Genomic DNA, 24803 nt, shown 5'->3' with positions numbered 1-24803 from the left:
TGTCTAATCACATGGAGTCTAAGTTGGGGCCACATGACATATGTTAAAGATGGGAGGCGCCCTTGTATTGTAAAATGTATGAGTTCTTATCCCTAGTAGATAAAAGTTTGTTCCTATATGTAAAATTTCCCCTTTTTCAGTATGCCTTTGCTGGTTTATTTGGGAGTGAAAGTGTCAGGCTCCATCATCTATGTGCACTTGTTCTGTCCTGAGCTTTTATCCCAGGCAAAACATTTTCTTGTAGGTTTTTGTGCCAAGCAGTACTAAAACAGGTGAAGTTAAGGAAGAGAGGAAAACAAAAACAAGACAAAATACACACACACACACACACACACACACACACACACACACACACACACACATATATATATATATATATATATATAAAGGAAAATAAATAAAAATGAGTTTAAAAAGTAATTAAGGGATCAAAGAGATGCAGGAGACTACTTTACATTTGGAGATAAAAAGGTTAAGAGGTAGTATTATAGAAGAGGTCTCAAACTTATAATGGAAATATAGGCTTCCACATTGTCTTTTGAGATATTCTTGTGGGGGTGGAATCCAGGGCACATTTTCATCACACACCCTGGTCTTATTGAGTTTGAAATGTGATTTGCAGCAGAAAGGGCTCGAGTAGTGTTCTTGCACTGGACGTTCTTCTGAAACTGAATCTAGTATCAAGCCACAGTTCACATTTTGGGGGATAAGAAGGAGGGCCACAGAGCATGAGTCAGCAGGAGTGTTGGTTGTAGTTTATTGCCAGAGGATGAGATGTGGGCCTGAATGGGTGTCCTTTCGCTTGGAAGCTGGGTTATGGCTTATTGGGGCAGATCTTGATACCTAATGGGTTAAGGCCTGAGGGTAAAGATTATTACTAAAGCAGGATATCAGATTGGGATTGGGGGGTGAATGGATAGTAGGATTTCTTAAGGGGGGATAAGGAGGGATAGTATATAGGAAGGGCTATATACACTATAGGCATGAATTGTTTACAATTTAGGTTTGGCTCTCATAGAGGACCCCTCTCTATGTACTTATGCCCACATAAAGACATACATTAGTGTTCTATTCTTAAAGTGTTAGAGGTCTGACCCTAATAGGATGGATCTGAGCTCTTAAGGACTAGTTGAATTAAGATAAATCATTAGCTTAGGTATAGCTTAAAAAAGAGAGGAAGGGAGAGCAAAAGATAAGAGAGAGGAGAAAAGAAAAAGATAAATATAGTAAAAATAAATTAAAAATAAATAAATCAAATAAAAAAGTTTGGGTATGTGCGTTGGGAGGTTTTCCACTTTCTAGGCATTTCATCAGTGATGGGGTTGGGCCTTGCTAAATGAAGGTTTCAGAGTTAGATAATGGCTGGCTAGATAGGTGACTTTTGTTACAAGGAAGTTGAGCAGAACCATATCAGAGGTAAGAGGGTTGGGAGTCAGCCCCACTGAGAACAGCTCATATGACTGTGTAGAGTGTGACAGCACTGGGGAGCACTGTGGCACATTCCAGAAGGCAGATCCCTCATTCTTCCTCATGCTGAGGGGGCAGCCTGGTACCTGCGGAACTCAGATGGCTGATGGTCTAGTCCCACTGTGCGTTGTGGGAGTGTAATTGAATATTTGTTATATAAACAGCTTCCTGGTTCATGTTTTGTAATTCACTCCACCTGTTTTCTCTGAGTCCTACCCCAACCCATCCCAAAGGTGTTTTGTTGCACTAACTCTTTTATTTAAATTCTCGAGTATGCAGCAACAAGTGTCAGCAAGGCAGGGAAGGTACAGAGTATAAACTGGTTAGCTGGGGCTCCCTGTGCCAAGTTTGACTAAAAAGAAATCACCTGCATCCTAAGAAAGTGGGACATAAAGGGCAGGCAGAGGGTGTTTAGGAGGATGAGGAGGCAGATGGTAGGAAGACTTTTTGGAGGATGACAGTATGGATGGTGATGGTAAGATCTCTGGGATATTTGGGGGCTGGGTGGACGGGACTCTGAGAGGATCAAGGGTAGGTATCAAGGGCACAGCCAAGCCTTTTTCATGCCAACTGCTCCCCCAATGACAATTCTATCTCTGCTCCTTGCAGGGGTTTGTCACATTCCTGCTGGATTGTAGACTCCTGGGTTTTGGGGTGGGTGCTGTTCTCTAATATCTTCAGAGGAAGCAGAGAAAAAAACAACTTGAAGCAGGATCCTCAAAGGGCTGTGACATATTTGACCATTCTCAGGCTAAACACATGGCAATGAACTGATGGGTATGGGGCGCTGTCTTTCCAAAGAACTGCATTCCACCTGTGTGTGGACTTTGGCTTGAGAAATTATGCGTTTAGCTTCAGTTCTGAGAGAAATTGCCAAACTCAAGAATGGGTTTCAGTGGGACATCTGCACTCCATCTTGGAACTTTCCCAGACATCAGTGCCCCATGCTCATCAAAGGGAGACAGAATTCTTGTCTGTGGTTCTGCTTCTTATGTTGGACAACTCAAGACTTTTTTGCCTTGAGTTGAAAGTACTCTGCTTCCTCCTCATGGTGTTCTCTTGGATGGGCTGCAGGAGAAAAAAAATTCATCGTCTAGAGGGGCCAGAGAGATAGTGCAGTGATTAGTACATGTGCACAACTTTGGTTCCATCCCTGTCACTACATGGTCCTCAGCAACACTGAGTGTGTCCTGCATGTCCCAGGGCAGCCTAAATCCCACCAGCCCAATATAGCAGAACGAGAATGTGGTCAGGGCTGCTCTGCACAAGGTCCAAGATCATTGGCAGAGAATTTCTTACACTCAATGTTTCTCAGACACAGTGACATACTCTCAGTAATTCTCACAAAGATTTTCACATTCAGTGATTCGTGCTGTTAGCTCTGAATTTGAGATTTGACCCCCCAAAGTTGGAGGGAGACAAGTCAGTAATGCAAATGCAGGGGAGCTTATTTGGTTACTAACACCTCTCCCAGGTGGTAGCTACCCAGATGAGACTTGCAATCCCTTTTGACTCCTGGGGTGCCAGCAGAAAGACAAAACTATAGGTTCTTAGTAAATGTTGCACCAGCCAGGTTTAAAATGGTTAACTAACGTAGCAGAGGAAGGACTTGGAAACCCATTGAGAGCTTTCAACCTTGATGTGCAGTTATATAAGGTCTATTACCTGTAGGTCCCCGGGTGTTGCTAGTTTATCTAAATGTCCTGGTATTAGTCCTTGAAGTTCCTGGAACTTGCTGTTCTGGGCTAGAACCTTCTGCCACATATGTCACTGTCATGGCAATTCTTATGTCTAAAGTTAGAGAAGCAAATCAGCAGCAGTTAATTCTAAATTTATATTTCTTTCTAACATAATCACATTCAATGTTTCTCTCAGTGATTCTCACATTTGGTGTTTCTCACATTCAGTGTTTCTCTCAGTGATTCTTGCATCCAGTAATTCCCACAATCAGTTTTTCATACTCTCAGTGGTTTTCATATTCAGTGATTCTCACACTCAGTGATTCCCATACTAAGTGTTTTACACACTCAGTGACTTTCACACTCAGTAATTCTTCAATTTGGTGAGCTCACTGTTGTGACTTGAACCCTCTTTGGTTTTGGGTTCTTGTGTTACCTAACCTTGGCTGAATGCATTAATATGCCAGTGTCTCTGAGGCCTGAGATAGACCTTCATGGCATTTATCCTTGCATTTCTGGCCATCACTGACTTGCTTTAGTCATCTATAAATGTAGATTCACAGGCTAGTGCCAACATGATTATCTGAGCACATTTGTGAATAAACAAATTTCCAAGGGCCAAACAATCTGGTCCAAACATGGCTTGCTAGAAGTCACACTCTGAGAGGACCATTAGGCAAATGATAAGAACCACTGGGAAAGGCCCTAAACCACATGCAGCAGATTGGGCTGGCTCCCATAGAATGGCACACACTAGATAAGCTCTCTTATGACCTGTTGTGGACAGCAGCTGAGTTTGAAGAGATGCTGTACCTAAATCATATGTATGTACCCATAGCTAACTCCAAACACATAGGAAACCAGGCAGGTGCACTACTTGGGCATAAGACTGACCTCCCCAAGCACATTTTCTTGTCCTCTGGTCTCTCTCTCCTGGAAGCAGATCTTAGTATCCATCTGTTTCTCCTGACTTCTTAAGGATAACCCCCCCCCCCCAACCCTGGGCAGGGACTCACCTGGAGGATTTCACCTCCTCCTCCCTCATCTTCCTTGGACCCAGCCCTACACATGCAACTCAAGGTTTAGAAAACCCATTCCAAGTACAGCTGGAGGAAGACACAATTTAAAGGGGGCACAGCTGAGAGAAGGCCACTACTGGGAGGAGGACAGTGATGGGAATACAACTCATGCTGGATCAGGGAAGCCAAATTCTGGAGATTCATTATTTTCCCTGCAACTGAGCCACTGCCTGACACTCACGTATGTTGCCCTTTCACCTGATCAGTGATGGCGGTGTCTGTGATGGGGTTCCATAATAAGGGTGCCTGTGACAGGGATGTCCATGATGGGGACACCCATGAAGGGGTTTTGTGGTGGGTTGGTCATCCTTCTAACTGCTCTACCCTGAAGGATTTTCCTTTCAGAGCTCTGAGACCTGTGTGCAGTCATGTCAATTATCGCAACCTTCTACGAGGGCAAGTCCATCCTCATCACTGGGGCCACCGGCTTCCTGGGAAAGGTGCTTCTGGAAAAGCTTCTGCGCACAAGCCCCGACTTTAGGGTCATCTACATCCTGGTGAGGCCCAAGGCTGGGCAGACACCACAGCAGAGGGTGGACCAAATGCTCAGCTGCAAGGTGGGTGTGTGGCCAGACAAGGCTGGAGATGCTCTCTTGCTTTTCCCAATATCCCTGAATGCAAGTGTGCATAACTGCAGGCTGGATGGAGTAGCTCTGTGGACCTGTTATTTCAATGTCAAGGACACACTCTCTTGACATCCCAGTGATGTGCTTTCAGGGAATTCTCCAGACTTTGACCCGAACCGATCCAAACAGCTTAGAAGGAAAATAGGATAAATACTCTGTTTAAGGGGGAAAAGATGAGTTCTCTTTCAAAGTGAAAACAGGATATTGTTTCTGTCTAGGGAGGAAAAAGGATGTTTTCTCTGTCTAGGGAGAAAAACAAGATATTTGCTTTATCTAGGGAGAAAAACAAGGGATTTACTCTGTTAGGCTCTCCCCGTTTTCTGCTTCCTAAATACAAACATTTGAAATGGGTTAGATATGCCATGCTCTCTGTATATACTACTGTTCTCCATAAGAGGCAGGATCCCAGAAACAGTAGTACCAGAGTTGCCAACAGCATGGGTGAGCAGAGCCATTATACTCAGATCAGAGCTATTTGCAAAGTGATAAAATTGGCTGTTATTTTGCATAGGTGCAGAAAAATTGGGGTAAAAACTCAATTTAAATTTAGATTAGAGCACAGTCGGTTTTGCCAGCATTTGGTCATATCTTTCAGCTGCAGATTTCACACTAGCCTTTAGTTTACCTAATCCCTGAGGGTTCTTCTTCTTAGTCTTAGGGAAAATAAAGGCTCCATTTCCCTCATCATCTTCTCATTAGTGGTTGTCATTGTAAGACGTCACTCACTCTCTCTCTCCATCCCTCACTCCAGTATTTCTGGATTCCAATGCAGGTCTGACATCCAAAGATTCAGCTTTACCCAATGTCCATGACAGGCCCATGACTTTGTTCTGTAATAAACTACATTAATTATGGGTCATGGTATAGGTATTGCTCCCTCCTTTCTTTTCATAATAAGAGTCATGAAGAATAATAATCGGCCTTTGCATGCTGCAGCTGGAGCCACTGGTTGCTGCAGCCATTTGCAATGTGTAGACCAAGTGCACCTTTATATCCAGTGCCTTCACCTCTCATGGCCAGCTGTTGCCCCTGCCCTGACACCACACACACAGGCAAAGTCATTTGGTGAGGTTACACACGCAGCCTTATTGAGTCTGTGGTGCATCTGGTCCTCTGTCTACTTCACTGATGGTGGCAAGAGGCTGTTATTTCCATTCTGAGATGATTTACCTCCTTGGTGGCAGAGAACATCAGAAATAGATCACTGCAATTCCAAACCTATGTGTACTTAGAAGAACATGGTTTGAATTCCCTCTGCCAGTATGTCATTCTGTTGTGATTTTCAAAGAAATACTGAGAGCAGAGTCTGAGAGCAGAGCTGGAAAAAGAGAGAAAGTACAATAGGTAGGGTGCTGGCCTTAGGTGTGACTGACCCCACTTTAATCCCCATCACCTCATATGGTTCCCTGAATGTCCCATGAGTTATCCCTTAACACATAGTCAGGAGTCAGCTGTGAGCACTGCTAAATAAGACCCCAAAACTTTAAATAAAAATAATTTTTAAGAGTACATTTGAAAATGTTTATTTATTGATATTGTTATATAAAAATACAGAATGTGCTATGCTCAGAAATGCTTATGCTGGAAGTTTATCATGATGGTCGTTCTTAGTAAAACCTTCCTTGGTCTTCTCTTGAAATCAGATCATGAAGAGTCTTGCCAGGATTACTTGGTTTCTTGTTTAGCAGAATCAGCCAGGAACTGCTGCTGGTATTTGACTGTAACTTCCTCAGACTGGGAAGCCTGCTTGGGGCCTCTGTCCCTCAGGCCATTTCCTTTCAGAACTGAGTGTTAGGATAGCAGTGTTTACTCACTGCCTCCCTTCACAGCTCCATCCAGCAGGTCCTGAAGGACAGTTCCTCATGAAACATGTGTTCTCAGAGAGCCCAAAAGGGGAATGTGGAGAGTTGGGGCTGCCACAGAATCTGCCAGGAGAGCTGGTGGAAGTGGTCCCCATAAGCTGCCATCTTGTCTGTTCTAGCTGTTTGATAAAGTCAGAGAAGCATGTCCAAATGTGTGTGAGAAGATTCGAGCCATCTATGCTGATCTCAACCATCAAGACCTGGACATTAGCAAGGAGGACATGCAGGAACTGCTGGAGAGCACCAACATCGTCTTCCACTGTGCTGCCACTGTACAATTCAATGAGTCCCTGAGGTAGCTGTGTCTAGGTGTATGTGTTACTTGGAACATATGGAGAAGGGAGGAGGACTCTGGGACCACCTTGAGCGTGTGAGCTAGAGGTCCAGCACTCAGATCTCTGCATGTTGCTGTGAGCTCTAGTCTTTTTGAGCATTACACCACCCTCTTTCCTCTCTGTCTTTATAGTTTGTTTTTAAAGATATTCTCAGTGAAAATAAACATTCCCAAATACTGAAAATTCTCAATCACCTAGAAAGTCTTTATAGAAATGACCATTTTAATATTAGGAAGATAATGATTCCAACCTTACTCAGTTGATCAGAAAGAGATTTTGTGTTTAATGTATACAAGTGCACGTGCATGCGTGCATACACACACATACACACAGTGAATTCACCTCATTGGAAATAGCTGTGGTCTACCAGATTTTGTTGCATATCAGCCCTTGGATGGGTTGGATGGTGATGCAATAGAAAGGCCTTTTTCCTCCATCCCAGGCCAGGCATCTGCAAGCCCCTCCAGCCAGTAGGTCTGAGGGTTCAGGGAGGCAGCGAGGAAGACTCATAGGCAGTCAGGCTTCAGGACATATCAGCTTTATTCAGTGGACAAGGCTGAAGAATTCGTCCCAGAATGACCCCCCCCCACCTTTCTCAGACCCTTGCTTTTATACACAAGAACCAGGTACCACCCTAGGGTGGGAGCCAAATATCAAGTAAGGAATAATCCAATATACTATCACCAGGTCACACTCTAGGGTGGAGCACAATTATTGATTAGGATGGGATCAGTAACCCAACATCTCCCCCCTCCCTGAATATAAATAAAGGGTAGTAAGCTTTTGTATTCCTGACTTCGGCTTTAGCCAAAGCAAAAACCTTAATATAAAAACCCATAGCAACAAAGTTTAAAGTGTAAAATTAACATATCAACCCTTTCCATAAACATAACTTTTCTGCAAAATATACCTGTAACTTTAAATTTTCTTAATGCTTATTTAACCAAGCACTATCCTGGAACTTCCTTGTTCCTATTCTTTTTAATGCTATTTAACCAAGCATTTTTTTCTGGAACTTTTTTGTTCCTATATTTCTTTTTTTTTTTTTTTTTTTTTTTGGTTTTTGGGCCACACCCGGTGACGCTCAGGGGTTACTCCTGGCTATGCGCTCAGAAGTCGCTCCTGGCTTGGGGGACCATATGGGACGCCGGGGGATCGAACCGCGGTCCGTCCTAGGCTAGCACAGGTAAGGCAGGCACCTTACCTTTAGCGCCACCGCCCAGCCCGTTCCTATATTTCTTAATGCTATGTAACCAAGCATTTTTTCCTGGAACTTTGTTCCTATTAACCTTTCCCTAAACACAAGTACAAGAACATTTATACAGAACATACATTTTGATAACAGGCTACTACATCAAATACACAGTAAAACACTATGAAATTGGGAACATTAATTATGGAAAACTATAATGCATCTTTAAATCAACAAGAAAATGATTTAGATCAAGAGATATGCCTGAAACAAGTTAGATGCAGGAGGTTTAAAATCAGATCTTTTAGTTGGGCTTCACTGTTTTCTCCATTATTTTTAAATTTTTATACCACCACCAAATTTTACAAACATGAATATGCTGTGGACTCCCCCCTTCTTCTTTTTTTTTATTTTTGGGTCACATCCGGCAGCTCTCAGGGGTTATTCCTGGCTCTGAGCTCAGAAATCACTCCTGGCAGGCTCGAGGGACCTTATGGGATGCCTATATATCAGCCCTTGGATGGGGCTGGATGGTGATGGGATGGAGAGGCTTTGCTTCTCCAGCAAATATATATATAATTTTATTCAATACCAGGTCACTTATGTACTGGGGGAGTTTCCAGATTGTCACTGTCCACCACTGTGTTGACTGTGCCCAACTCACATATCAATGCACTTGTGCATTCTGGATCTGATGACTTTTGCTGTAAAAAGCTCCAAAAAGGCAGCTAATAGGAGCCAGTCCAGGACACAGAGCTTTTGTTTGACCTGTAATGCTTAATTGCCATCCAGGCACACAGCATCAGCTAATCCTACCTTTACCCATGGATCTCAGTTCTAACACCTACAACTACACTATCTTACTTGACTTTCATTCAAAGTTTAAGACTAATGCAAAGCTACATACATAAAATTTAACAGAGCCAATGTTAACTAAGCCAGTATATACAAGTCGTCATGTCAATTTTAATTGAATTTTACTGGCTTTTCTGACCTGCCTATGCATCTTGGTCAGACTTAGAATAATTTCACCAAGTTTTTAAAAAGATTGAGAGCTTGAGGCTAGAGTGAAAGTACAGCATACAGGGTACTTCTTAACTTGCATGCAACTTGCATTAGTTTTGTTCTGGTACTATATATACTCCCCTCATGCCTTGCCAGCAGTGACTCATGAGCTCAGATTCAGGAGTAAGTCCTGAGTACTGCTAGGTTTAGCTCAAAACCTCAAACATTCTTTTAATATTTTTAACTTCAAACATTTTTAGTTAAAAATTTACAAGTCTGGTTGGTATTACCGTAAGCATGTAGGTGTCCACTTCAGTTAATATAGAATTAATGAGTTATCAAAACTATAGCTTTTTCCTCTGAGATGGTCAGGATCTCAGTGAGCTGCAAGCAATCAGCTCAAGCCTGATGCATGAATTCCTGTGCCAAATAAGTGCTTCCTAGATCTCTGCAGCCAGGTGTAGCCAGGCCCCAAAGCAGAGTCTGGTGCTGTGGAACAGAATTGGTGGTCTGAGCAGCCCCTGCTTTCTCTCTTTTGCAGAAAAGCTGTGCAGCTTAACGTCATAGCTACACAGAAGCTCCTGCACATGGCCAACCAGATGCCCAGTTTGGAAGCCTTTGTCCACATCTCCACAGCCTATTCCAACTGCAACCTCAAGTTCATCGATGAAGTGGTGTACCCATGTCCTGTGGAGCCCAGGCAAATTATCACCTCTCTGGAGTAAGTAAGGTTGGGGGACAGGCCGGCCTTGTGGAGTAAGGTCTCAAGCCCTGGGAACAAGGCACAAAAAGGAGGTTCACAAAATCTCTTTCCCTTTCATCCCCACATTTTGCTGTGTGTAGTGGAAAAGGGAGATGAGGGTTGTCTGTCTTTCAGACATGTAGACGTATAAAAATGACACATAGAGTTATTTGTTTGGACTGCAGGAATGCTCACAGGCATGTTTCTTAAATTTCAGAAGCTCAACACTGCCTGGCTCAGTTTCCATTGTTATGTGACCTTGGAGTCCCCTCCCTTGTGATATAAGATAGATAACAGTTCCCAGTTTTTAGCTGGGACAGTCCATGTAGTTATCCACAAGATCACTGGGGTGACAGATGGTTGAAGGGGTTAGTAATGAGAACAGGAGGAACTTTTTGTTAGGGCAGACAAAGGAATGGACAGGTGATGGTGGCATTTGTCTCAACTACCGTCACTTTCCTGCTGTCCTTGTGTCTCTGTTCATAGTGTCCCACCTCTACCCCTTCTCCTGAGGTGTGCCCTTTGTCTGCTTTGTTGGTTCATCTATTCAACACCATATTATTTTGTTGTTTTGGGGGGGTTTGTTTGTTTATTTGGGGTCAAATGCGTGGTGATGTTCAGTGCTTACTTCTGCTCTACATGCTGGAATCATTCTAATCAGTGCTTTGTAGACAATATAGGATGCTGGTAACTATACCTGTGTGGGCGGTCCCTTCTTGTTGTTCGTTTTTTTCTTTTTTTTAATACTTTTTTTTAATTATGAGAACAATGATGCAAAGAGGAAAAGGTAAAGTTACAGTGAAAGAACAATCTCCCATAAACAGAGTTCTCAGAAGAAATCCTCTTGCTGACGCCTAAATATTGAACTTACAGTCAAAAAAAAAAACATTAAGAAAAATAAGGCAGAACCCATGTACAATTACTTTGTCCACAAGTCCCCAGATTGTAGTACATTATAACATTTCTTAGCAGTACACAAAGCAACCTAAAGCCATGAGTTTTATGTGACTCTTTAACTTTGAAGGCATAGTATTTTTATATATTCATGCACATATTAGTTTAAGTTAAAATCAAAAGTTTAAGAGTTTTTTTAAGGGTTAGTCAAAAGAGCACAGTAAAAATGGTGTTAAAGTGGCAAATATAGTTTGCACAGGCCCACCAAAATATGGGGGTCAAAGAAAGGAATAGCATAGGTCTAAATACAAGGAGACCACTACCCCTGAAGTTTCCTGGCATAAGACCAACTCTAGGCTCCAGGCAAACTAGTTTATTCAATCCAAGTCATTGTAGTGCCAATGAAGTTTTATTTTTCACGCAGTCCTATTGTTGGCATCAGGTTTCTGTATTAAAGATCCTGGAATCTGCACATCCTACAGTAAAGTCAGGCTGGTGTGGAGTATCCTCTAGTTTCACCTCACAATTAAGGGGCAATAGAGCAAACCCTGTCCAGTAAGCAGGTCATTGTTCTTATTAAGTCTTCTCAGTGTTAAGGGAAGTCTCTTTTGAGAAGATCGATGTCAGAGCAGCTGTAGGGTCTTCCCTGGTAGAGGATTGCCTCTAGGTGATATTATAGACAACCTTGGATGTTTTGTAAATGTCTTCTCTAGAGCAGGGGTGAATGGAGAATGCCCATTCTTCTGAGGCCTGTGCCAGGTCTTTATGTCAATGTTCAGGGTGTAAGGTCCTATTGCACTACAAGATTTGTGTGTTCCCATCTCTATTAGATAAGAACTTATTGGTATGTATAGTATTTTCCCGTTTTAGTGTGCCTAAGCAAACAAGAAATAAAGCCATGTGATGTTATCTGAGTATATGGGGGCGTAAGAACACGTCTAACAATACCCATGACTAGGTTCAAACATAAGCATTAAACTGAGGGATTCTTTCACACCAAATTCCATATTGAGCAGTTCACAAAGAATTACAGTTCACTGTATAACAAAATATTCAGCAAAAGTTATAGCCGCCAAAGAAAACACCCATAAAATGTTGAAAAGACATACGTGTCCTTTTTATGCCTTTTGGAATGTTGGGTGGGTGTTAACTCCGGGGCACCACTTTGGCCTGTGACTTAGGACTCTACAGTACTTAAGTTAGAAAGGGTAAATTAGGAGTAATGATGATAGGAGTTAAGGAAGTTAAAGAGAAAAATGATCTTTTGTAGGGGTGTGCAAAAGGGCAGAGTACAAAATGGATATTCTGCATACATAAAAACATAATTCAATGATAGTGAGTACTATTAATGACTGCGTCAAGAAGCTGGGAGGCCAGAAGTTCAGAGCCCCACCCAGACCCTCCCTAAGGAGCTGAATGGATAATGGGGGAAAGCCTAGGGTACCTTCACACTCCGCCAAGGGGCCCAACTCACCAGCTTGCCCAGGCATGTGGCCCGGGGAAGCCCTGGAGATCTGGAGCAAAGCGGTAGAGGGGTGCTGGGGTTACCCAAGTCCCGCACCCCCCCAGGCCTGGTTAAGAAGGCCTCCAGCATGGCGGAAGCCTGCCGAACCCCTTACTGCTAGACTCCTGGCTCCCAGGAAAGAGAGAAATCCTTCAAGAATCTGGGAACCAGAAGTGTTAGTTTTTTTAAACTGTGTTTTAAAGAAGGATGCAGTGAACATGAGCAGTCCTGGGCACTACTGCCTAGTGCTTTGCTTCTACATGCTCATCCTGTAAGCTGAGGACTCACTTTACAGCCAGCCTCCTGTTAGAAAATGCTCTAATATCTCTGTCACCTGTTATCAAAGTTCCAAGACAGAGAATGATCAGGTTGCAGTTGCTGGTGTTAAGCTGTCTCTGATACCTGAGGGTTTGCATCATGGATAAGAGAACTTTCTAGAGTCCAGAGGTTGTCTCTGAGCTAGAGAAAGGAAGTCTAATGTCACTGCAGAGGCATACATGATGCATGTGTGAGCCAGTGTTTCCTGAAAAAATGTGACTTCTTCTGTAGCTCTTCTCAGAAAAGGCTTTGGGTGTGGGCACAGCACAGAGATGGGACCACTCATCATTGCTGTGGTCCCCAATGCTCCCTTTTTTTTTGTTTTTAGGCCAAACACTGGCAACATTAAAGGGTTACTTCTAATTCTGAGCTCAGCAATCACTCCTGGCAGTCTAGGAAGATCATAAGGGATGCCGGGATCGAACCCAGGTCCATCCTGTATCAGTATCATGCAAGGCAAACTTCCTACTGCTGTGCTATTGCTCAGCCCCCCATCCAATACTCTTTAGACCTGGATGATATGAGGCTGAGGTGTCTCAGAGCTCAGCATAGGGTCTGAGACTCAGCACACTACCAGAGACCAGGAGATTAACATAGAATCTCAAAGGGGTTTAGCATAGGACCGGAGAGAGATTCAGAGTGTACTAGGCTTTGCATAGGGGAGGAATGGTTTCCATCCCCATCACTTGCCCCTGAGCATAGAACCAAGCCCCCAATCAGGGCTCCCACACTATCTTGCCTTCTCTTCCTTAATCTGAAGATCTGGGATTAGAGGATTTTCTATTCTTCCTGGCTTATAGGCCTGTATTCTGTTCCAATTGAAAATCACAGGTGGATATGAATGCCAGGGAAATCCCAAATGTTCTGGACCACACTCAGGTTCTGCTCTGCATAACAGGGAGATTCCCTGTAACAGATAGGAACTGTTTTCCTGTGAGAAACTCAGCTTGGATGCTCAACTGTGTCCTGGCAGACATTTTTAGTGTCTGTAAGAGTTAGTAAAGCTCTGTGTTGCATACAAGGATTGAGTGCATAGCTCATAATAAAAACACGTCAATATCTTCCTGTATCTGGCAATGCACCAAATATACCTGCTGGATAAGATACATTAGCTGTGATGGACAGAATTGTTGTTAGTTTCTTACCAAAGTTGGGCATTATCAGCATAGGTCTCACACATTTCTGAAGAGATGGGTTTGATGTCACAACCCTGCATCACTCACATGTCGTTTTGGGAGCAGAATTGCTGGACAATTGCACTGGTCAATCCCTCTATTAGTGCAGTGGTAGATCTGCTTTCTTGGTCACTATTTTTATCACTTTGCTAGATTCCTGGTAAATTTCTTCTCTGTTAAATCACTTTGAAATCCCTCTGGTAGACCCCTCTTTAGACACAGTTTTAGATCCCTCTAATAGATCATGAATTCAAGCTACCTCAGGACCATCATCACTAAACTTGCCAGACTGCTTATTGTATCCCACACTTCCTGGGGAATCCTGAAAAATTATTACCAATTTGTATAGCCATTAAGTAAATCTTCTAGATATGTGTGAGGGGTTGATTGGAATAGCTCCATATCTATAAATGTCATTTGTGTGTGTTGAGGCACCAAATGGAATTTTAGGAATTTAAAAGTAAATGTTCAAAGAGGATTTCCAGCTGGGCATGGAACCGCTGTGTTGTCCCTTCTATTCTACTCACATCCCATTGCCTGTGATCAGAATGTGCTTTGGGATCCTGGAAACCTCGGGAGAGGGAGGAATCATTTGTAGCTGCCGTGTGCTTCTGCGCCTGTTGGCGTGGACTAAGTGGAATTTTCTGGGAAATAAGGTTAGGGGAATTTTGGGAGGCAGCCTTCTGTCTACACAGTCATATGTTCCACCATGGGCACCTGAATCCTAAATCCCAGATCAGCATGTGACAGGTCAACGTGTCTATCTGTTGTCTGGTACACTACAGTTCTCTTACATGCCTGCAGGTGGTTAGATGATGCCATTATTGATGAAATCACCCCCAAGCTGCTTGGGGACCGGCCCAACACCTACACCTATACCAAGGCTCTAGCAGAGATGCTGGTGCAGACAGAGGGTCGGAACCTCAACATGGCCATTGTCAGGCCCTCCATCGTGGGCGCCACTTGGCAAGAACCTTTCCCAGTAAGTGTGCCCACGGCATTATGCAATCTTCACCCCATTGCCAACACCCATATTGCCTCGGATTTTGCCCAGAGCTGACCATTAGCCCTAATTGTTAATGGACATGGGAGGCATTTCTTTGGGAGGACAGCACTTTCCTTCTAGCCAGAATGAACAAGAATCACAAAACTCATTAAAGCCCTTACTTTATGAATAATGGTAATTTTTATATCGTTTTGTTTATGTTTGGGGGTAACGCTTGGCAGTGCTCAGGGTTTATTTCTGACTCTGTACTTAAGATCACTTTTGGCAACACTTGAGAAACCAAATGGGATGCCGGGATCAAATCCTGATTAGCCACATGCAAGGCAAGCACCTTGCCCCCAATTATAGTTGTTCCAAATTCTGTTTACCTCCATTCCTTTTTTGTAGCATTATGGGGCAGGAAGGTGCCAGAGATAAAACCCGGGTGTGTCGTCTATGTTCTCCCTGCCCCAGCTCTCTGTCTTTTCAAAGAAGTGTGTTGAGTGCAATACAATTACCATGAAAGCTGTCTGTGAAATCTGGGGTCAGGAAAAATTAGTACCAGCAGTCCTGATGGCTGGCCCAAGCTCAATGAAAGATGCCCTGTCCAGAGTGACCACAAGCACCCCACTGCACTCATTTCCCTGGCTGCACAACTGGGCTCCTGCCAATAAACCCATGTTTCACTCAATGGATATATTTAGGAGATGATACTCTCTGTTGTGTCCCCACCATCTTCCCTCTGACATGCCAATATGGCTCTGTACTGTATGTAATCACCATGGGGTACAGCATAGAGGGTACATGTTCCCAGGACTGTTCATACTCACCACATCACTGCTTCAACATGGCAGGAAATGTGTCATTTGTGCCCGTCATCTGAGGTATTCACCATGGGACCTATGTTAGCTGTTGTTAGCTATGTTAGCTGCAGGCAGTAAGAAACAATGGGTGATCAAAAAACATTGGTGGGTCACAAAACCCGGACATTTTTGCATTTTGACTTATGGCCCTTCTAGGGTGCAAGGATGAACAGTTTCATCCCACACAGGTGCAAGTGGCACCTGGCATCTTGGGGTTCTGATAATCTAATTATTGTTGTTGGGGTGGGGAAGACTGGACTGTGCTGTTATAGATGCCACTAGATAATTGATGCCTTCTTTTTGCAGGGTTGGGTGGATAACATGAATGGACCCAATGGACTCATTGTTACGGTAGGTATGCGTGGGGCATGAGGCCAGGTCCAGCCTGCATGAAAGTTATCGGCCATGTAAACACTGTGGCTCATCCACTCCTATGAATGTGCCTGCCTTAGGGCAGCGACATCAGTCACAGCAGCTGCCCTGGTGGATCATAGGCCTGAAGCAGGCCCTTTTGTTGGGGGTAGGGTTTACTGCCAGTAAGACAGGTCATGACTCAATTCCTGATTTGGAGATTTGCAATTGGGAATGTGAGTCCTGTGCTCTCCAAAACTCTGCCCATATGCTACTCTGCAAAATTACTCACAAGTGAAACCATATGGGTCTGAGCTTTTGATCGTGAAAAATTTTGACTGTCATTTCAATTTCCTTGATAGTGATATTTCTGTCACGTATTTCAAATCATCTTGATTCAGCCCTGGAAGATGATAGGAGTCCAATAATTTATCGCTTTATTCTAGGTTCTCTCATTTCCTGGCATAGAGGTTCTCAAAGTAATATCTGATGATCTTTTGGATTTCTGTAGTGTCTATTGTGATACACTCTTTGTTTCTTGTATGGTTTATTCGTGTTCTTTATGAGTCTTGCTTATGGTTTATTGATCTTATTTATATTTTCAAAAAACCAACTCTTGTTTTCATTGATCTTTTAGATTATTTTCTGGATTTCCAGTTTGTTCATTTCTGCTTTAAGTTTTATAAATTATTTCCTCATCCCTTCTTATATATTACTTTACTTGTCATTTTCGAATTTTTTTCAGCTGTTCTGTCAATTTATTTATATGGGCTCTTTTCTCCTTCCTGATGAATGCTTGCAAAGGTATAGACTTTTCTCTTACCTTTGGTTTTTCTGTGTCCCAGAAGTTCTGGACACTTCTGTCCTCATTCTTGTTTGTTTCCAGGAAATTTTTAATGTCAATTCTGACCTACAGTTTAATTTCTAAGTGTTATTATTATCTCTCCATTTCTACTTTCAGTGTATCATGTTCTGAAAAGACAATTGATACAATTTCTATGCTCATGATTTTATGGAAGTATGTTTTGTGTCCCAAAATGTGAAGTATCTTGGAGAATGTTTTATCTGCATTGGAGAATAATATGTATTTGTCCTTTGGAGAATGAATATATATATATGCGTGTATATATATAAATATATACATAGATATATATTAGAGGTCCTCTATTAAATTTCTTCTTCCAAAGTCAGTAAGAACATACTTATTGAGTATTAGCCTGGTTGATCTACCAGGATATGCTAGAGCAATGTTAAATTCTCAAACTGCCATTGTTGACTCTTATTAGATGCACATGTTTATAAATATGATTTCTTCCTTATGTACATATCCCTTCATTATTAAGAAATGACCCTCTCTGTCTCTTTTTTGAACCTGGTCTACATTGTCTGATATTAGTATGGTCGCCCCTTCCATTTTGAAGGAGTTGTCTGTTTGAAGGATTTTCTTCCATCCTTTGACTTTAAATCTGTGATTCAATTGAGTAAATGTGTTTCTTGCAAGCAGCAAAACGTAAGATTCCATTACTTAATTGACATTGCTATTGTCAAGGAATTTGTGGCATCTTTTTTTTAGAAGCTTGGCTATTCTGTGGAATTCATTTTATCTTACAGTAGCCCCTTCAGTTCTTCTTTTAAAGTTGGTTTTGAGTCTATGAATTTCCTGATCTGTTCTTTATCTGTAAAGTTCTGTATTTCTCCTTCAGATTGCAATGAGAATCTAGCTGGATGAAATATATTCTTGGTGAAGCCTTCATTTCAATTTTTCACTATAAGCCACCATTACATTTGGGCCTGGAGTGTTTCCTTTGGTAAATCTGCTGTAAATCTGAAGGATGCTCCTTTGCTTGTGATTTTCTTATTTATTTTGCTACTCTCAAATTTCTGTATCTATCTATAGTTTTTATCATTCTGATGTTATGGAGTATTTTTATTTGTATCTCTTTTATTTCTTTTATATGGAACATTTTACACCTCCAGGAAACATACTCATATATATATATATATATATATATGGAGCATATATGCTCTCCATGGGGACTTCTCAACAACAATGACTGTTGCTTCTTTATAGTGATTGTCTTCCTGGTCCTCTGCCATGCCTCTGATTCTTATGCTTTTCCTCTTGAATTTGCCTCAAATTCTCATGTCAGTCATTTATTTATTTTTTGACTCTTTTTCATCTACTGCTGTTGTCTGTAGGTGTTATGTAGCTCATATTTGAGCTACCTGATTATATCCACTGCAATTGCTTCTCTGTATTTAAGGCCTTCCAGTGAGGTTTTTATTTTTCATAAGAAGTTTTTTTTTAGTTATTTCATCTCTGTCTGAAGTTTTTTTATTTCTACTTTCATATCCTCTTCAGTATTATTAGATGTTTGTTTTATGGTTTCTTTGAGTTCCTTGATTATCCTCAACATTTCCTCTATCTAAAGGCCTTATGAGAGATTATATAGCTGGCTGATATTGGTTGGGTCTTTTGAACTATCATCTTTGCTCACTAGGCATGGTGGGGTTCTACATTGCTTTCCTATTCTAATCTTAACAGTCTATAGGTGTTTAGTGAGTTGTGGTGTGACTTAGTGACTGGAAGAAATGTGAAGTTATGGAGTGAAACAGAGCGGCTGTGCTCTTATCTGGGTGCTTACCCGGGTGTAGAAATTGCACTTCTGAATGACAGAGGACCTTGCTGCCTCTCTGTCTTAGTTTCATGGTACTATGCTCAGAGTGCATCTTAGTACATAGTTTATAAAACTGCATCCTGTTTTATAAGACTTCCCAAATATATATCCTGAGTCTGGGGAAAGATCCAGGATCTGTTTTCCTGGAATTGTGGCCCAAGGCATGGCACTGTGGGGTTAAGGGACAGAGATCTTAGTTGGGCCATGATTGTTCCATACACACAAGGGTCATAGCTCATGGTACCTAGAAGTTGTCCTATTATCTCTCCTCTACAGATTGGGAAAGGGCTGGTCCGCTCCATGAACCTTTCTCCAAGGGCTGTGGCAGATATAATCCCAGTGGACATCGTGGCCAACCTCATTTTGTCTGTTGGCTGGTACACAGCAGTGCATAGGTATGACATGGGTGTTCAGAGAGTACAGGACCCTATTCCTGGCACCTCTCAGCAAGTGAAGCTGGAGCAGGGTCTTTTGTAGATAAGTCATCCCAGTCAATGCCCTGACCCTGAGCTATACAGGATAAAGCTTATCAGCATGGAACTTTCCAGGGCAGAGATAGGCAAAGTGTCCTCATAGCCTCTGTTAGTAATGCTGGATAGTGAGTTTTCTAGAATATTAAATTCATTAGCATCAGGCTGGGTGTGGTCAGGACTAGTAAAACCATAGAGGAAGTACTGGGAGCTTATTCTCACCACCCAGCACTGCCATATGCCCCCATTCACAGTACAGTTTCCAGGTGCCCGTGTGCCAAAAGGCCCTGCTTCTGGGCACTATGAACCATTTCTGTTGCATTTTGCCTAGTCTTCCCCTTTGCCTCACATGAATTTTTTGGATTTTCCAGACCAAAATCAACAAGAATCTACCATTGTACTTCAGGTACCATCAACCCCTGTAAATGGGGCGAACTGGGTAAGTGTGTACAAACAGCAGTGCTCCACGGGAACTGAATGCTCAAGGCAGTGTGACTGAGGTTGTGTGATGCACTATCTGTAATGGCCAATCTAAATGACCCCTCTAATCCATGTCCCTATATGACATTGTCACTCTCATATGTAACAGTGCCTATGACCCATGTCTTTCTATGACCATATCTGTTATCAAGTGTCATAATTAAGAGTGCTTCCCCTTTATATATATAAGATAGTGCCTATAACTGAGTGTCATACATGAATGAGTGCATGTGAATGGTGTCTGGCTGACCTTGTCAACAACTGCAGTGTCCTTTATTTATACTTAAATAAAATATTCTGCCCCCAGGCAATAATAAGCTTGCTACCTCTTTTTTCATTTAGAAACTGATTTTTAATAATATTAAAAAAATTAAGTTACTGAGCTCTTGTTTAGGTAACTATGCATTTAAAAAAGTTCTAATTTTCTAGAATCTGTCTCTCAGTCCTGCTATTGTTTTTCCACTGCACTAATTTAAAAATGAAATTATAGGGGCCAGAGCAATACCATAGGAGATTTACCTTGCACACAGACAATGCAAGTTCTATTCCCAGCATCCTATATGTTCCTCTGAGCCTGCCAGGAGTAACTTCTGAGCACAGAGCCAGAAATAACGTCTGAGCACTGCCAGGTATGACCCAGAAAAAATTAAAATAAAATAATGAAATTATAGGCTAGAATGATTATACACTTAACTTTGCATGCGCTGACACAAGAGCTATCCCCGCCACCACTTATGGTATTGTTTCCACTGCCAGGATTGTGTCCTTAGCATAAAGCTAGAACTAATCCTTCAGCATTGCTGTGTGAGATCCTAAAACAAAATAAATTAAGAGTAAAATTATAAAGCTACAGAGGTAGTACAGTGGCTATTGCACTTGCCTTGTATTTGGCATAACTAGGTGGAAGGAAGGTGAAATTTTCAGCATCCATGCTCTTTAGATCATCAGACGGCTATTGAATCAGTTTTCACTTGACTCTGAAAACAAAAGGACATAAAATAACATCTCCTTCATGTTAATAACAGAATTAAAATATCATTTATGAAAGAGGCCTTTATAGATACACATAATGTATAAGCTCCCAAAATATGTAAGCTGATCCAGGGCACTTGGTTTTCTGGAATATTCTAGAATAGCTGGTCAGGCTAGAAGTTCTTGCTGTCTGTGCTTGCAGAGGGTTACATGGGGGATGCTGTGGATATATGGTCAAGAGACGCCAGGCAGGAAAAGAGTCACTGCACCTAACATAAGATTAGGTCAGTAAGAGAGAGAGGCGAGAGGAAAGAAAGAGACAAAGAGAGGAGAATCATGGGGATTAGAAAAAGGAAGAGGGGGCCGAGCAGTGGTACTAGAGGTAAGGTGCCTGCCTTGCCTGCGCTAGCCTTGGACAGACCACGGTTCAATCCTCTGGCATCCCATAAGGTCCCCCAAGCCAGGAGCAACTTCTGAGTGCATAGCCAGGAGTAACCCCTGAGCATTACCGGGTGTGGCTCAAAAACAAAAAAAAGAAAAAAAAAGAAAAGAATAAGGAAGAGAGAGACAGACAGAAGGCAGAGATAGAGTCTGACTTCTATTTTGGCAGTGCTAGATTCTCCTCATCTGAAGGAGAAAGGGATTCTGTTGGAGGGCAGTGGAGCTGGTGTTGCTGCTCAGGAGTACTTTGTTATCTATGGTAGCAGACACTGCTCTATATAGGGGCCCATGTTCTGATACTTCCTGTGATGACTAAACCATTCCCCTATGTTGCTGCTCAGAATCAAGCTTTCAGGTTCTAGGAATTCTACTTTAATAGGAGCCCAGACTCACAAAAAGACCTCAGGCTATTGGTACTGGAGGAAGGGTGCATGGTTTGGATCCAGGGCCTCAAACAGGCCAGACTGTACCACTTGCATTGTTGTCTTGCTTACAAGGACACCATTCTTAATATACACATGGATTTTGCCTGCTCAGTCATCTGACACAACCATTTTAACATTGTTTTAGGGGACCAAATTGCTATAAAAAGCCAGGGCTCCAAACCTAGGATCAGATGAGATGCAGGTCTGGAAGCAAACATTGAAACAGGAAATAATCCACACAGTTAGAAGAAACAAGGGCAGGTTTAGGAAATCCAGCACTTAAGCGAGAAATTCAACCACCTAAGCTTTCTGCTCCTAAGAAGGAATGCAGCTTAGTGGAAGACTGAAGAATGAGTCTCTACCTTCCTTATAACCCTGCTTTTATTTACAAGAACCAGACAATACCCTATGATGGTAGAGGAATGTCAAGTAGGAAATAATCCAGTATACTATCACCAGATCACACCCTAGAGCAGGGGTCTCAAACTCAATTTACCTGGGGGCTGCAGGAGGCATGTCTGGGTGAAGCAGGGCCGCATAAGGGATTTCACAAAAAAAAGTCCTCAAACATCATTATTAACAGTTTTAATTATTTCTTCTGAACATGAATAGAACATTGAGTGAAGATCATGAACAGTTCTTCTGAACATGGCATCTTTTGCCTCTTCCTTGCTGCCAGAGACTTGACAGCACTTCTCACAAATCTGAACCACATTTGGCTTTAGAGAGGAAGCAGTTGAGACACTCAGTATGGCTTGAAGATGATCATCATTAAGACTAGACCTGTACTTTGACTTATTGAAGTTCAATGTGGAGAATAACTTTTCACACAAATATGTGCTCCCAAAAAGGCACATGGTGCACTTGAACATTCGGGAAAGCTCAGGGAAGCTGGAGTAGGGGCAATTTTCTCAAAAATTGCCCATGCATGTCTGCTTTTCCACTAATCTTCCTGAACTTTGCTTTGAGATCAGAGTTGCATTTCAGGTCAATGAACTCCATTTGAAGCACAGGAGGGGCATCTTGCACATCAAAGGAAAAGGGGTCCACAAAAATTTGGAAAGTGGCTCTGTGCTTTTTGAAGTCTGCAAATCTGTGATCAGATTCCTTCTCTAGCTTAAAAATAGCATCAACATATTTCTCACCACTGAATGGTATGCCTGCATCCACAAGTTCCTTGCATGCTGGGAAATGGCAAAGGTTTGTCTGAGAGAGCTGGGATTTCCATAACACAAGTTTTGTGGAGAATGCTCTCACATTGTCATAGGCAGCACTGATAAGCTGCCCCGGGTCTTGTAACATCTTGTTTAGTACATTCAGCTTATGTGTGATGTCAACAAGAAAAGCTAAGTCCATGAGCCATTTGTGATCACTCAACTTAGAAACAGCATTCCCATCCTCATGAAGACTTTCACTTCTTCTCTCAACTGAAAAAAATCTTTTCAGGACATTTCCCCCGCTGAGCCAACATATCTTGGTGAAATAGAGCACATCTCCATATTCTGACTCCATTTCCTCTAAAAAAGCATGGAACCTCCTGTGCTTTAAGCCCCTGGATCTGATTTGGTTGATGCATTTCACAACAACAGACATCACATTGTCACATGGCAGGCATTTACTGCAAAGGGCCTGCTGATGGATAATGCAGTGAAGAGCAATGGCCTTCTCTACACCCTCCTCTTCAAGTTTTTTTTGAACAAGTGCCACCAGTTCCTTTTTCCTCCCTGTCATCGATGGCACTCCATCGGTTATTATTCCAACAAACCTCTTCCATGGCAAACCTGCATTCTCAATGGCATCACACAGATGCCAAAATATCTCATTAGCGGTGGTCTGGCCATGCATTGGAATTATTGTGAGCAGCTCCTCTGTCAATTCAAAATTGCAATCAACACCACGGACATCAATTGTGAGCTTCACAGTGTGTGTTGTATCTGTGCCCTCATCAAGAGCAACTGAGTATGCATCAAAACATTTGGCTTTCTCACACAGTTGATGATAAATGTCACTTGACATGTCAGAAATGTGCTCTGTCACAGTGTTGACAAAAACCTGATTTTGCTAAACTGACTTTCCTTTTCCAGACAGATAATACCTGCAGCTTGTAACATGCATTTTTTTAAACAAACTCTCCTTCTGTGAATGGTTTCCCTGCCTTAGCAATCATCTCACTAACCATGTAACTAGCTTCGACAAATGCAACATTCTCTTTGGTTGCTTTCTTGAAGAAATCTTGTTGCCTCATTAGACATGCTTTATGACTGGCAACCTGCTTGGCTCTCTCATTTCCTTGATATATTGCACATTCCTCAGCCTGTTTAGTTGAATAATGGTGTTTCAAGTTGTATTCCTTGTGCACTGCAACTTTCTCTGAGCAAATAAGACATGTGGGGATGCCCCTGTGCTCAACAAAGAAATACTGCATCTCCCACTTTTCCTAAAATTGTCTGTGCTCGTCATCAATCTTTACTGCAGGCTTTGATGAAGTCATGATGAAGGTATGACAAAATCTAATTCTGTAATAAACTTCTCTCCCTTCTCTCCCGTAGGTCTCTGATAATGCAAGGGACAGTGGGCAGGAGCAGTGGAAATGATGTCTGTGTTAGTTGCAAAGTATTCGCGATTATTCACTTACCAAATATTTGCAATAAAAAATCACATTAGTAAGAAAAAAAATCACAAAAAATTGCATTAAACATTTGCATACCCCAAACAGAATTGCTCGGGGTATGAGAATGTTTAATGTGATTTTTTCTTACTAATGCGATTTTTATTGTGATTATTCGGTAAGCGAATAATTGCAAATACTGCGATATTTGAAGGCCAGCCGTGGGTCACAAAATCTTTTATGGAGGGCTGCAAATGGCCCACAGGCCACGAGTTTGAGACCCCTGTCCTAGAGTATAGTAAAAATATTAATTAGGATAGGACCAGTAAACCAAGATCTACCCCTAATTGACTTTATAAAAAACAAAATAGTTCATATCCCATGATTCTAAGGTTATGGCATATGCCTCTCAAGGTTGGCAATATTTTATGTAGACACAGAAAAAATTGTAAAAACATAAAGAAAACTTATGGCTTAAAAACAATGTATCCCTACCCATGAAGCATCCTGCCTTAGGAACATCTACAGGATCCAAATACACTAATTTGTCTAACCTCATAGTCTTTCTTCAAGTTCCCAGGAATGGTTCTCCTCAAATACAGTTTTTACTGTAGGTTAGTGGGTTAGCCTATCCTGGGAAAAGTAAGTGCCA

At 42.1% G+C, this 24803-nt stretch overlaps 1 protein-coding gene across 1 annotated transcript in view; it reads left to right on the top strand.

Annotated features, from left to right (window-relative positions):
• Window positions 1-24803, top strand: part of LOC126022011 (fatty acyl-CoA reductase 2-like) — a 78593-nt gene that overhangs the window by 38613 nt on the left and 15177 nt on the right. Inside the window, exons 2-8 of the mRNA XM_049782887.1 lie at window positions 4571-4782; window positions 6833-7008; window positions 9787-9966; window positions 14683-14860; window positions 16033-16077; window positions 19032-19150; window positions 19597-19664. Of these exons, the coding sequence (XP_049638844.1) occupies window positions 4594-4782; window positions 6833-7008; window positions 9787-9966; window positions 14683-14860; window positions 16033-16077; window positions 19032-19150; window positions 19597-19664 (955 nt within the window). The 5' untranslated portion in view covers window positions 4571-4593. The remainder of the gene's footprint in view (window positions 1-4570; window positions 4783-6832; window positions 7009-9786; window positions 9967-14682; window positions 14861-16032; window positions 16078-19031; window positions 19151-19596; window positions 19665-24803) is intronic.

This window comes from Suncus etruscus, chromosome 11 (genome assembly GCF_024139225.1).
Source record: "Suncus etruscus isolate mSunEtr1 chromosome 11, mSunEtr1.pri.cur, whole genome shotgun sequence".
Taxonomy (NCBI): Eukaryota; Metazoa; Chordata; class Mammalia; order Eulipotyphla; family Soricidae; genus Suncus; species Suncus etruscus.
The sequence above is the reverse complement of the archived record's forward strand: the minus strand, read 5'-3'. Positions and strand labels throughout refer to the sequence as shown.